The following is a 12,880-nucleotide window of genomic DNA, read 5'->3' as shown; positions in this document are numbered from 1 at the left end:
TTCCCTGGTAAATTTTGTAAATAAAAAATAGTTGTTATATATTAGCGGTAAACAATATTTATTAGAGTTGTACTCAACTAATACTTTGTTTATTCAAGTGTTGATTTCCTTTAATTTTTTTTACCACTATTTAAAGCAGAAACTTTTGTTTACAAACTTAATGTTTTGTATTCACAAAATAGAGTTTGTTCAAATTTTTTATTTTAGTTTTCATTATGGCTATAATATACCTATTGTAATAATTTGATAATGTACAAATAGCATTTGACCTAAAAGCGATTGCCCATGCGACATTCTTATCAGCAGCTTAGAATTTCGCGTATATATAAATAATTTAGAACCAAGCAATTAGTTTATAATTTATGTTGCTGAAAGCAACGCCTGATAGCGCTATGCATTCATTTAAGCATTTATATGTGCTTCTAATATTTGTTATAATTTTATCTATTTCCCTTTCCGACGACACTTTAAATGAAGAGGTAGGTAATTTGATCGTATTTAGTGAATCTATAGTTAAATCGTTCCATTTGTAACATAGCCTAATCAAGAAAATCAGTGCGCGCAGTATTGTTTAAAGGTTTTCCTGTGGAATAGCGTGACAATGCAACAGAAATTGGAAGCATGTGACAAAAAGAATTCGCAAATAGCGGCTTTGCAGAGCCAGTTGGCCGTTTTGAAATTGAAGGAAAAAACTTATGAAAGAACAATCATAGATAAGGACGAACAGTGCAAGAGCGAAGCACAGCTGTACGATGAAGTCTACTCCATTAGGAAGAAAGTGGAAAATCTGGTAAACCAAGCGGGCAGGGAAAGCAAACACCTTGTGGAATTGTTAAAGCAACTGGAAGCTTACAGGCGGGCAATAGAGATGAAGGATGAGCGAATAAAGTCCTTAGAGTCAACTTTACAGATCAATAGCTTAATGCTGGAGACTTGCAAGACGAATCTTTCTTCGAGTCCAGCGGCACTTATGATAATGGACTCCAAGCGAGAGATCCAAGCGAAAGTTTACGAATCAAGTTGCATAAACATTGGAAACTCCTCAGATATATGGGAAATCAAAGTACCAGGAATTGAGCCGTTTCCGGTACCTTGCGATGGACGTATTGCAGGTCCTGGCTGGACAGTGATTCAGAGACGCGTGGATAATGCCGTGGACTTTAATCGAAACTGGCAAGAATATAGAGATGGATTTGGTGATCTCGATGGCAACTTGTTCATCGGTTTGGAGAAAATCTATAGAATGACAAATTCCAGGCCACATGAGCTGTACATTCATCTGGAAAATTTCAATAATACAATCCGCTTTGCTCGTTACAATAATTTCAGTATAGGCAGTGAAGAGGATGCTTTCCAGCTGAAGGTTTTGGGAAGATTCTCGGGAGATGCCGGTGATTCCCTCAAATTCGAAAGAGGTATGAAATTCACCACATTTGACCGGGATAACGACAATCGGAGCTTTGACAACTGTGCAATAGAGCGAAACGGAGGATGGTGGTACAATCAATGCTCAAGAGCGTAAGTATAAAATATAAATAATTTTGAATAAATTTAATTAAAGCACAAATTGTATTTAATTTACACAATTTAAACTTAGAAATTTAAACGGAAGATACTTGAAATATGAGGAGGACAAATGGGATGGCATCTGGTGGTGGAGTTGGCAAAAAAGCATTACTCTCAAATCAGTTCAAATGTTGATTAGACCAATCACAAAAAAATAAATAAAAATATATAAATATTATATTATTTTAAATATTTTATTATTCTGCTCACGAAAAAAAAAATAATAATAATAAAGAAAAACGTGTGAGTACTTTGAATTCCACTAGTTAATTCTAATTAAATTAGCTTCGCTCACGAAAGAATAAAAAATAAGATTACAATTTATATAATTGTTCGATATATTGATATGTCGATACGTTTTCTTTAATAGTAATAATAATAATTATTATTTTGTTTAGCTAACACAATAATATATAAGTAATATTTAAGTATTCAGGTCATCAAATTGAATACTAACACATTTATGAAATAATGATATTTTTAAAAAATTGTATACTCTTCCGCCAATAAGTGGAGTTGAACAATATATCGATTAGCTGTTCGATAGCCATTTGACTGGAGTGTGGCACGATATATCGTTTCGTTTCCACACAGCATTTGTTAGATTCTAATTGCAACCCTGCATCTAAAAGCGCGTCGTCTTCGCGTTCTAGTTGTATTTATTGTTGAGTTTTTATAGTTTTGTAACTAATATAAGTGAGAGTGCGCTCAGTATTAGTTTATAGAATGTACGACTCGTGTTGCCTTTCGATATAAACACCCAAAGTATGACGTCCATTGACAGCGTACGCGTGCTGCTTCAGTCTCTGCCAGCAGCATCGCCTGCTGCTGCCAACAACAACACGCAGCAAAATGAGTCGACGCCGGCAAAACTTGGCGCTGCGGGAACCCCTTTGCGCGCGAGAAATATACAGCAACAACAGCTACAAGCACAACAGCAATTAATTTTTGGAACGTCCGAAAAGTCACAAGCTGGAGAAGCACCTGGAGCTGAAGAGCAGCAGCTGAGTGCTCCGGATGAATTCTGGCGTGATTTGTATCAGTTTCATGAGCGGCGCGGGTAAGAGACTGTCTGGCATGTTAGTGCTAGATTTTAGCTACTCATTTACTGATTTCTGATTTCCCACAGCACCCCACTGACGCAGGCGGCCAAGATTAGTGGCCAACATGTGGATTTGTATCGACTATATCAGGAGGTCACGGAACGCGGTGGCTTCAATAAGGTCAACATGCGCGACGAATGGGACGAGGTGTACAGCGCGCTGGATACGCTGCGAGAGCGTTGCGTGAACGGCACCGCTGGCATCAAGCATATCTATCGTCGCTATCTGGACAAATACGAGCGCCTCAACTTTCTGGGCGAGGATCCGGACAAGTTGGAAGCTTTGGAGGCGGCCATCGAGTGTGTGGAACTGGGCACCAGCGCCAGTCGAGTGCGCTCTCGCAACTTGGCCGGCGGGGCCATTGGAGGTGCAGGCGGCAGCTTGACAGGCGGTGGCCTGGGAAGCATCTTTGGCATGGGCCACTCCACGCTGACGGCCGTGCCCATGGCGTACAACCAGCGTCAGCACATGGTGAATGCGGATCGCCGTCGCCAGTACAAAATGTCCACACAGCTGCATAAGCACAGCAGCTACGAGAAGCTGCTGCTGTCGCTTATATCGCCGCTGCCCAACGAGCAGGACTTTGCCATCAACGTGTGCACTTTGATGGCCAACGAGCCGCGTTCCACTCTGCAGCTGACCGAGTGCCCCAAGCTTCTGGACGTCCTGCTCGCTCACCTGGGTGTGTATGCGGACTACAGTATGCGTCAGCTCTTCCAGCACGGCCACAACAATAGGGGTACGCTGGTGCGGAAGCATTCTAAGCTTAACTTCTGGCGGGATTTGCTGTACGACAAGCCTCAAATACTGGACCTCTATACGGATGAGCAGGCCTGGCGGGACAACGGTCTAATCAGCAAGGACAGCGATCCCTTCGACGACTCTCTGTTCCAGTCCGATGAGCTCGACTTCGAGCTGGACTTTCTAAATCTGCGCCGCAGCCACGGCACAGACGAACGCATTGGCCAGCGCGTGCTACAAATTGTGCAACTGTTAAGGAGCTTGAGCTTCCATCAGGAGAACGTCACGCTGCTTGCGTCCAATCGCACGCTCTGGAGATATCTGGTCATGGGCGCCAATGTGCGGTGGAGTAAGTGTATAAGATAGACACGTAGTCGCCATCTAATAGCCATGCTCTACCCCATCCTCTGCGTGTCTCTTTCAGGCAACATCCACATTCAGGCCTTGGAGACGGCTGGGAATCTGGCGCAGCAGTTCGAGTTACTCGATCCCGCCACAGACGAGTTGTCGAGGAATTTGCTGGCCACGCTGTGCGAGGGCGTCGAGTCGAATGACCGTGCCGTGATAATCAGCTGTCTGGAGATCCTCTACAAGCTGTGCGGACGCGAGGGCAATGCACAACACATAAATCGTTGTCTCGGCCTGGACTTTTACCAGCGTGTGATGCTATTGCTGTCGCTGACGGATGTGATGCTGCTCATCTTCACCCTGGAGGCGATTTACGCGCTGAGCACGTTGGGCGCACGTCCATGCTCCATGCTAATGCAGGTGCGTGGGCTGCTGGATCAGTTGGTAGCTCTGCTAACTGTAGAGGCGCAGTCGTACGGCGCTGCGGGCTGCATATTGATGCGGGTGGTTGAGGTGGTGCCGGGCAACATATTGTCCACAATGACGCAAAACATGCCCAGCACTCAGATGACGCCGCTGATGGCGGTTAAGCAGCCGCAACCGCAACCGCAGCCGCCAGCGGCGATTCCATCGCTGCCTCCGCCGGCACCCACACAGGTGCAGGTGCTGCCCCCACCGCCTGAGACAGTTTCGCTGCCTGTGGCAGCGCCTGCGCCAGCGTCAGCTCCTTCTCCTGCTCCTGCTCCTGCAACTGTAGCTGCTCCTGTTGCCATACCTGCGCCTATGCCCCTGCCCATGCCCAGCCTGCCTCAAGTGCAGCTGCCAGTGCCCAGTCTGCCTCAGGTGCAGCTTCCGCCACCACCCACCCTACAAGCACCGGCTCCACCTGCGCCAGTGCCCACTGCAGCCACTACAATAGCGGTGCCCGCTGCGCCATCTGCGCCGCAGAGCTTTACCCACGAAGACGAGACCTATGCGCTGACCTGGCTAGGCGCCACTTACGAGCGGGCCGGCAACGGGCACGATTATCGCGTGGAGCAACAGGAGCTGTACACCATTTACCTGTCGCACTGTCAGAAGGCGGGCAAGCATTCGGTGGTCAACCGGGTGCAGTTTCCGCGTCTCGTGCGCCTCATCTTCAATGCAACCGTCGGACCCGCCATTGTGCGACAGATGGATGGAACGGAACTCCCCGGCACGCACTATGTTGGCATAAGGATGCGTGCACAGCCCTTGCCCATGCAGCACCAGCAGCACCAGCAGCAACAGCAGCATCCGCAACAACAGCAGCAGCAGAAAGTTACACCAATACCTGTCGCCATAGCTGCGAAGAAGGACGCAACTGTGGCGCCCAAGTCAGACCCATCAAGCGGCGAGTCGGGCGAGGATGCCGTTGCCTCGCCCACACCCAGCTCCTCGGTGATTAAGAGTCTGCTGGCGAACAAAGTCAACGAGCGACAGCTGAAGCAAAAGGCGCAGGCGCAGCCGCCCGCTCTGGTGGCCACCACCGCGTCCTCAACTGGCTCGCCGGCCGGGCAGCCCATCAAAGTGACCTCCACGGCAATCAGCGCATTCGTCAATAATCCGCTGATGCAGCACACCCCCGTGAAGGTGGGCCAAACCACCATAAAGCCGTTGCATCCGCAGTTGCCCATGGAGAAGAAGCCAATGACGGATTCGGCGCCCCCTCCTCTTGCCCCTCTCAGTGGCTCCAACGTGCTGACAAAGGACGCGCAAGGACGCACAGTAATTATACAGTCCAAGCGGAAGCTCACCATCGATGAGGAGCAGAACAAACGGCTGGCCTTGGATGGCAGCAACGCGCCCGCTGGGAAGGATGACCCACAGGTGACGCCCTCCAAGAATGCGGCTAATCTCTATGCGGACTTGGCTGCCTCTATACTGGAGGATGAGGATCTGGATGATGTGCCGCCTCTGGCTGCTTCCAGTCAAGAGCAACAGTCCGCGCCACAACAACAAGTACAACAACAACAGCAGCAGCAGCAACAGCAACAGTTGCAGCTAATCTCTAAGGTGCACCCGACCCAGCGGCAGCTCATCTTTCCCGCTGGCAACGCGCCGGCGCCGCCGCCGCAGCTGAAGTTGGCTACGACAGCAACCATCAAGACGGACCAGGGCTTGCAAACGGTACCGGTCATACTGCAGCAGAAGACGGAGCAGCAGCAGCAGCAGACGCAGACGCAGTACGTTCTGGCCACCAATCAGCAGGGTCAGACCTATTTGGTGGCCCAGCAGTCGGCGCCGGTGGCACCCTCGCCCAGTGCACCCGGCGCGCCCACTCTCCTGGTTACGCAGACGCCGCAGCAGCAGACGAAGACGATCATCATTTTGCAGCAACCGCCGGGCGTGAGTGCTAGCAATGCGCCCGGCACACAGAAGGTCATCATGACGACAGCGCAGGGGCAGCAGGTGCTGGTGACGACCACCACGGCGCCAGCGGCGGCAGTGCGTCCTGCTGTCCAGGTCCAGCAGCAACAACAGCAGCAGCAGCAGCAAATCTTTATAAATCCGCAGCGTGCAGTGTCCGCTGCATTGGGAGCGGGCCAGATGTCGCCCTCGCTGCTCTCACAGCTGAATCAGATTCCTGCCACCATAAAGCTGCATCAGCCGCAGCCGGCGCAGGCCGCGCAGCTTCATAGGACCGGCATAGTGGCCAGCAAGGCGGCACCGATACCTCAGCTGCAGCAGCATCAGTCCATCATACAGCAGCACATCATCTCGAGTCCCGCAGCCGGCGCGGAGAAGCGACAGCTGCTCTTGGGTGGCATCAAGGAAACGACACTCATCACCCAGACGCCCGTGACGGCTGCCCCACTGCAGCAGAGCCAGCTCAACTCGCAGACAATCATAACCACCCAACCACCGGTGGGGGGCACCTCAGTCGTGGGCGCTACACTGCAGCAGCAACAGCAGCACATACGCAATGTGCTGGAGCAGCAGCAGCAGCATCATCCCTCCATCATACAGCAGAAGATAACGATGCCCATGGCGGTAAGATTGAGATTGACCCTGATTGACAATGTGCAGTGCTAATAAAATATATTCCCGCTGCAGCTTACGGATGCGGCCAAGGCGAAGCCGGCTCAGGCAATACCCATTGCCAAGAAGCCAATGCCGCCGCCCACGCCAGCGGCAGCTCCTGCACAGCAGCATCCGTTGCAAATGCCAGTGCTGAAGCCCACTCAGCAGGCGCAGCTGGAGAAGCCGACATTAATAGTTGAGTCGAAGCCAGCGGAGCAACCAGCAGTCACGGCTGCAACAGTTGCCAGTCAGATGCCATCAGTAGCAGCGGGAACAGTTGTTGCCACAGCAACTGCAGCGACCACGAGTGCTGTGACCCATGCTAATCCCTCAGCCGCTCCAGCTGTGAGTGCTGTGAGTGCTGTGAGCGCTGTGCCCGTGGATGTGAATTGGCTGTTCATTTGCGATTGGCGCAACTGTCCGCGTCGCAAGTTCAAATCGCTCAACGAGCTGCAGCATCACGTCTGCAACGTGCACTGTCCAGACCACTTGGACCCGGGCGCCGAGATCTATTGCCAGTGGGGCAGTGGCCCCAGTCTGTGCGACAACATAGCGCGCAAGCGCTACTCGCTGATGACGCACCTCGTCGATCGACACTTGGCGCTGGACGACTTGCGAGCAAGTGTGCAGCGACGCCTGGCCACGGGCATCCACAATGTGTCGCCCGCCCAGCCAACGGTCACCATAGTACGCAATGTGGGCAGTGCCAACGCGCCGGCAGCGGCGTCAGCGGGCGCTCCAGCTACTGCAGCCACTGCTGTGGGAACCTCTGCTCTGCAGGCGATCAAGCGGCACTCGGCTGACTTTCTCAACTCGAAGGAACTGATGGACGAGAACGAGGGTCCAGTCACGAAGAGCATACGGCTTACGGCTGCGCTGATCTTGCGGAATCTGGTCAATTACTCATTGACGGCCAAGCGGAGCCTGAAGCGCTACGAGCCCCATCTGGCCAATGTGGCCTTCAGTAATGTGGAGGCTAGTGGCGTTCTATCCCACATACTACACGAGCTGAGCCAGTAGCTCCTCCTCCTCGTTCTCCTAACTAACTGTCTATATATATAATATATATATTGTATATGCATACACATAAATGTATTTTTCTACACCTCTCGCTGGGCTGCTAAAGAACATTTTTTTAATCAAACATTTCTACTAACTAACGACACTATTAAATGTGAACAAATTAAATGAGATAATGAAAAGTCTACTCTGTATTGGCCCTTGCGATAACTCATATTCGAGATGTTGAGTAAGTATACATCCTTTCCATGAAATGACAATGCGAATTGAAAATATCTTAAGTTAAATGATGTATGGCTTCGCAAGTATAGAATTATGTTGTTAGTATAATATGTATTTTGAAACTGAAAGAGTTATTTTGCTAATTAAATAATTTATTTTTTCTTCAAATTCAAATAATATAAATCTCATGTGAATCGAGTCTAGGGATGAATTCATTGGGAGTCTCAAAGCCCTAAAAATATAATATTACAATTCTATAGATAATAAAGTATATAATTATTTAAATAATAACTCATTTATAGTGTTGTCCAGGAATTGTCAGTCGCTGCCAAGGAACAGTTGCTTGGCAGAAAGAGTTGAAATTGTAGCAGTTAACACGCTAGGACAGATTAGTGTGAAGATCTAGTTATACAAGTCCCAGAGTGAGATTTGCGCGTCCCTGCCGGCGGCGGCCATGATGGGTGCATTCCACATGGACACCGGCTGCGGGGAGTAGGCGAGGTCCATGACGCCGCCTTGCTTGTGCTGCGTCAGCACGGCTAACGGTCGCAGGCTCTTCCACGAAAAGATGCGTATGCGTCCGTCCCAACCGGCGCTAGAGAAGACCTTTTGATCGGAGCGAATGCGTACGCAATTAACGCCAGGATTCTTGATGCACAGCTCGGATCCGCGCTGTAGCTGCATGGATTGCCTCTGATAGCTAAATGTTGTCAATTTATCGGCTGTGGTAAGGGAATTTGATATTATTTCAAGTGCCTTAATAATATGTCACATTGCTTGCTTACAAGCGCTTCCAACTATGCCTCGATTTGTGATGTGATCATAATCGACAGTTAGAGCCTCCGGCGCGAGTTCAGTGACATCGATCATGACGCCGCTGCTCAGATCCCAGGTGAGAAAGTGCCCAGACTCGTATCCGGCGAGCAGAAACAATTGTGACGCGCACTCGAAGGGCTTGAAGCAGGTGACGCAGCCCAGCTTGGGCAATTGCGGATCATCCGCTACGAGCATTTGTGTTGGCGCCGCCGGATCCGTTACGTGCAGCACTCCAATGGCCGCCTCCTCGCACGGATAGAATAGTAACTGTTCATTGGTGTTGTTGGCATTTATGTGCAGCGCTGTGCGACAATAGCCCAAATGATTGCCCGGTATGCTGCGCTCCTTGACGTAGCTGCTGTTGCTGATGGAGAACGTAGTAATCGTGCCGCCCTTCTCTTGTGTTATCAGGTGCTCTTTGGTATGATGCAGACTCGTAATTGGCTCGGTGCCCACCTCGAAGTTCAGTGCTGAACGATTTGTCTAGGCATTTGTCATGTAATTCGTTATTTTTGTCATTGCACTGTTTTGTTGTCGCTCACCTGTAGATCCCAGAGAAATACTTTGCCTTTGAAAGTGCCTGCCAGCAGGCGTTCGCTTTCGTGGAAGCATAAGGAGTTCACGGCGCCCATTTCCGGGGAACGCAAACTGAACACAGGGTCAGGTGGTAACACAGCCATTTTAATAAGGGAATTGAAATTATGAAATTTAACCAAAGTGCGTCGCGTTTTAATGCCGATAAGATAAATAAAAGATTGTGTGGTATGTTGTGGAGGCGAGTCGATAACGATATACATATGCGTATTCATGTTATTTGAAGATGCCCGCCTAACATTAATAAGTTAATATACCATAATAAATGAATATGCTAAATTAATATACCATAATCTATTTAATTAAACGCCCAAATACTTAGACGGCATATTTATTCAACCAATTTAATGAACAACTGTGTATATGATACCCGTTTCTCGATAAGTATGTATGTAAAGAAAATTCACATAAAAACTTACAGTCCATAAGCATAATCAGCTGTTCTGTTTGTAACACAGTTTAACCGCTAGAGGTCGCTGCTATGTTGGCGCGTCATTGCCACGTTTCGAAAAAGCTCACGAAGGCGATGAAACAAGAAATAATTTTTTCCCAAGCGAATTCTTATCAATTCACAGCACAGCCTTTAAGTGAAGTTAAATCGTGAGACTTAACTGAAAAATATCATAAGAATCGCTAAATGTCGGCAAAGAGCCAGCGGTTATTGAAAGGCATAGCTGTGTGGCTTTTGCGGACTTTACCAGCGTCCAGCGTCTGTGGCCTAGGCGTTAAGGCCGCGATCGTAAAAAGACTTGTCAGTGGTACTTGGCCAGTGTGTAACAGCCTAATGCGAACTTAAAAATAAAAACAAGTAAAAAACATACATTGAGAATTATGTGCCCAAAAAAGATCGCAAAGTAAACATGCTATAAGCTCGTTAATCAACGCTAAGTTGACAGCTTTAAGTTGCTATACCAATTTTTTTTCTCACTTTTATTTTATATATATTTTTTATCAACAACAACAACTGAGCGCGCTTGAGACTCCTGTTGTGTCGGAATGATTTAGTATACGCTGTGTTAGGGCCGGCCAAAAAGGGGAACGAGCTATTTTTAATGCTCCGAAATTATGATTCCATTTATTTGTATTTGTGCTTGAAGCCATTTGATTTTGCATTTCCATATATCTAAACTATAATCCTAAAGCTTTACAACTCCGCTGCTTTATGAAGTGAGGTGAAAACCGATAAGTTTAAATGATTAATTTTTAGATACTAAATATAGACTAAATATATTCTCTTAAAATTTTATTTTATGTTTGTTTCCAAAATGATTTGACTTCCATGTGAAATATATTGGCTACATATATTCTTAGGTCCCACAGTTAGATCAGTTAGACAGCTGCTTAGAGCCTGAACATTTGGCATTCATGTGAGCTGCACGAGTTCCATGAATCCTTGGCGAATTGCTTTTAAGTGCTGGATGATTGGACATTCCTGGCTGTGAGATTCCATTAGCTTCACTGGATGCTCATATTTACATGTAATTGTAGTTTTATTAGGGCGCAACAAGTTAACAACTTTCACGAAGTGCTGAAGCGATTCCTTGGCTGGCTGAACGTGGCTAAGAGTTCCTTTAACGGCAAAGCCGATCGTAAAAAGTTAAAGCCTCGCCAGAACACACTGCGAACTCATTTGCTTTGACTGCGGCTTGTATTGGGTCGGACAGACGTACGGACGGGGGGAGGGACCGAGCTGAATGGAGGAAAACGTGCCATAAATCTTTTTGCCACAGCGTCGAGGTGAGGCGTTTAGTGGCCAAACTATTTATGCATGTAGCTATGTGGGTAATCCATTTGAAATGGGTCAACAACTGCAACTGGCGACTCCTTAAACGATTCGCCTGACCCAAACAGAATCCAGTTTCAGTTTCTGTTTCTGTTTTGGTTTCAGTTGAGAGATGCTTAAAACATATTAGCTTGTTACCTTAATGAAGTCATAAATTTTCGCTATCGCATTGGAGCATCAGCTACAGGTTTCTAAGGAATTCCAATTCCTCTATCCAGATTATTTTAATAAAATTTTTGTTCTTCTTTTTTTTGTTTTTGTTTTGGCACACATTTGCGTAAGCATATTCAAAATCCATATATGACCAATGCTCGATAGTTAATCAGGCTTAGTTTGATATATGCTGACAGCGTCGACCTCTGGTGTAGGCCGCCAACTCAGCCCACTCTCAGGAATTAGGAGGGAGGAGACATCCTGCTGTGCCTGTTCCGCGTATCTGGGCATCTGGGCATCTGGTCAACTGGGTATCCGCTCATCCGTTCCGAGCTATGAAAATGAAGTTATCACGCGACATACAATGGCTCCCTCCGCATTGCTATCTATAACTTTATACGGCTGTCATTATTAGCCAGGGCAATGAAATGGGCCCCAGCGCATGCTGCCAACTTATTTATGCGCTACCTTAATGGACCCATTTCGCATCAGAGTCTCTGTCCTGGCAGCTTCGGGTTTTCCTCTTTGTGAATCTGGCGTTTTTATGGCATTATGTTTTGCATTGCCCATGAATCATATTGAACGCATGTATAACGCTCAATACGCTCCCAGGCACCATGTGGGCATCGATATAAGCAAAAGGTGTTGGAATTTTGATTTGCTCGCAACAATGCAGCCTGGCATGAACTTAAAGTCCCATAAAAAATAAATAAGAGAAACAATATTATCAAATCGTATGTGGTATATAGGAGAGAAAAGAAAGAAACCCTCTGGATTGATCACAAAATTTCAGTCCAAACGAATTTCCGATTTTTCTTAATATATATCTAGACTAATCAAATCTCTAAAAGTCTAAAGTAATAGATATTAATATTAATGGAATACTAATATGGTATTAGACGCCGCTCTCCCCTACAACTCCTCAAGCTCTAGTCAAATCTCGAGATCCCAAGATCATTCAATATTATGTGAACAATAAAGTCATTACATTGTTAAATTTAAAGATAAACTTGTTTAGCTCGCTCTACTACAACGAGGCTTAGATGCATTAGAAAAGTACAAACTCAACGATATTTAAAATTTCCAAACTTGAAGTTGCCAAACTTTGAGAGACAGAGAGGAAGAGACAATGCCAGCAGACACGTTATGCTCTCTTTCTCCTCCAGCGCAATCAATTAAAACATAGACGTCTATCAGCATTATTATAAATCAAACGATAACATAAAATTGACACTAAAGGCGTTTCGCCCATTTTTCATGCGGCGACGAGATTAAGCCTCCAAATTGTAGATTGTAACTCCAAGAAAATTAAAATATTCGACAAAAAGAAAAAACACACACACGCATAAAGTCACACTAGCTGCAAAGTGTGCCCGAAAAAAAAAAACAAAAAAAAAAAACAAATGAAATCAGAAAACTAGAGCTGCGCTTTGTTTTTATATTTTTATATATGCAAATTGAACGTTGGCCAAACTAGACGGGAAAAACTGGT

General features: G+C 46.9%; 3 protein-coding genes across 3 annotated transcripts; 2 read left to right on the top strand and 1 right to left on the bottom strand.

Moving 5' to 3' along the window:
- The first annotated feature begins 54 nt into the window (after positions 1–54).
- Positions 55–1,749, top strand: LOC108615056 (microfibril-associated glycoprotein 4-like). The gene is made up of 3 exons (XM_018009289.2): positions 55–479; positions 539–1,518; positions 1,598–1,749. The coding sequence occupies exons 1-3, from the start codon at positions 363–365 to the stop codon at positions 1,722–1,724; spliced, it is 1,224 nt and encodes a 407-aa protein (XP_017864778.2). The 5' UTR covers positions 55–362; the 3' UTR covers positions 1,725–1,749.
- A 408-nt stretch (positions 1,750–2,157) lies between these two features.
- Positions 2,158–8,002, top strand: Bap170 (Brahma associated protein 170kD). Its single transcript, XM_018010293.2, has 4 exons — positions 2,158–2,626; positions 2,696–3,759; positions 3,835–6,770; positions 6,834–8,002. Exons 1-4 carry the CDS (start codon positions 2,334–2,336, stop codon positions 7,818–7,820), a joined length of 5,280 nt encoding a protein of 1,759 aa, XP_017865782.1. The 5' UTR covers positions 2,158–2,333; the 3' UTR covers positions 7,821–8,002.
- A 171-nt stretch (positions 8,003–8,173) lies between these two features.
- Positions 8,174–9,656, bottom strand: LOC108615659 (guanine nucleotide-binding protein subunit beta-like protein 1). The gene is made up of 3 exons (XM_018010317.2): positions 9,401–9,656; positions 8,828–9,341; positions 8,174–8,764 (listed from the first exon to the last, which is right to left on the bottom strand). The coding sequence occupies exons 1-3, from the start codon at positions 9,653–9,655 to the stop codon at positions 8,445–8,447; spliced, it is 1,089 nt and encodes a 362-aa protein (XP_017865806.2). The 5' UTR covers position 9,656; the 3' UTR covers positions 8,174–8,444.
- Between the last annotated feature and the right edge of the window lie 3,224 nt (positions 9,657–12,880).

This window comes from Drosophila arizonae, chromosome 5, assembly GCF_054131065.1.
Source record: "Drosophila arizonae isolate 15081-1271.41 chromosome 5, UAZ_ARI_1.0, whole genome shotgun sequence".
NCBI classification, from domain to species: domain Eukaryota; kingdom Metazoa; phylum Arthropoda; class Insecta; order Diptera; family Drosophilidae; genus Drosophila; species Drosophila arizonae.
This window is presented reverse-complemented; position numbering and strand designations above follow the sequence as displayed.

Excerpts from the sequence above, each read along its gene's own strand:
- LOC108615659 (XM_018010317.2), bottom strand. The coding sequence starts at position 9,655 with ATGTATATCGTTATCGACTCGCCTCCACAACATACCACACAATCTTTT. Across the intron at positions 9,342-9,400 it reads TATTTCTCTGGGATCTACAG|ACAAATCGTTCAGCACTGAA; the intron begins GTGAGCGACAAC and ends ACAAATGCCTAG. Across the intron at positions 8,765-8,827 it reads AGGCATAGTTGGAAGCGCTT|CCGATAAATTGACAACATTT; the intron begins GTAAGCAAGCAA and ends CCCTTACCACAG.
- LOC108615056 (XM_018009289.2), top strand. The coding sequence starts at position 363 with ATGTTGCTGAAAGCAACGCCTGATAGCGCTATGCATTCATTTAAGCAT. Across the intron at positions 480-538 it reads ACGACACTTTAAATGAAGAG|CCTAATCAAGAAAATCAGTG; the intron begins GTAGGTAATTTG and ends TTTGTAACATAG. Across the intron at positions 1,519-1,597 it reads TACAATCAATGCTCAAGAGC|AAATTTAAACGGAAGATACT; the intron begins GTAAGTATAAAA and ends ATTTAAACTTAG.
- Bap170 (XM_018010293.2), top strand. The coding sequence starts at position 2,334 with ATGACGTCCATTGACAGCGTACGCGTGCTGCTTCAGTCTCTGCCAGCA. Across the intron at positions 2,627-2,695 it reads CAGTTTCATGAGCGGCGCGG|CACCCCACTGACGCAGGCGG; the intron begins GTAAGAGACTGT and ends GATTTCCCACAG. Across the intron at positions 6,771-6,833 it reads AGATAACGATGCCCATGGCG|CTTACGGATGCGGCCAAGGC; the intron begins GTAAGATTGAGA and ends TTCCCGCTGCAG.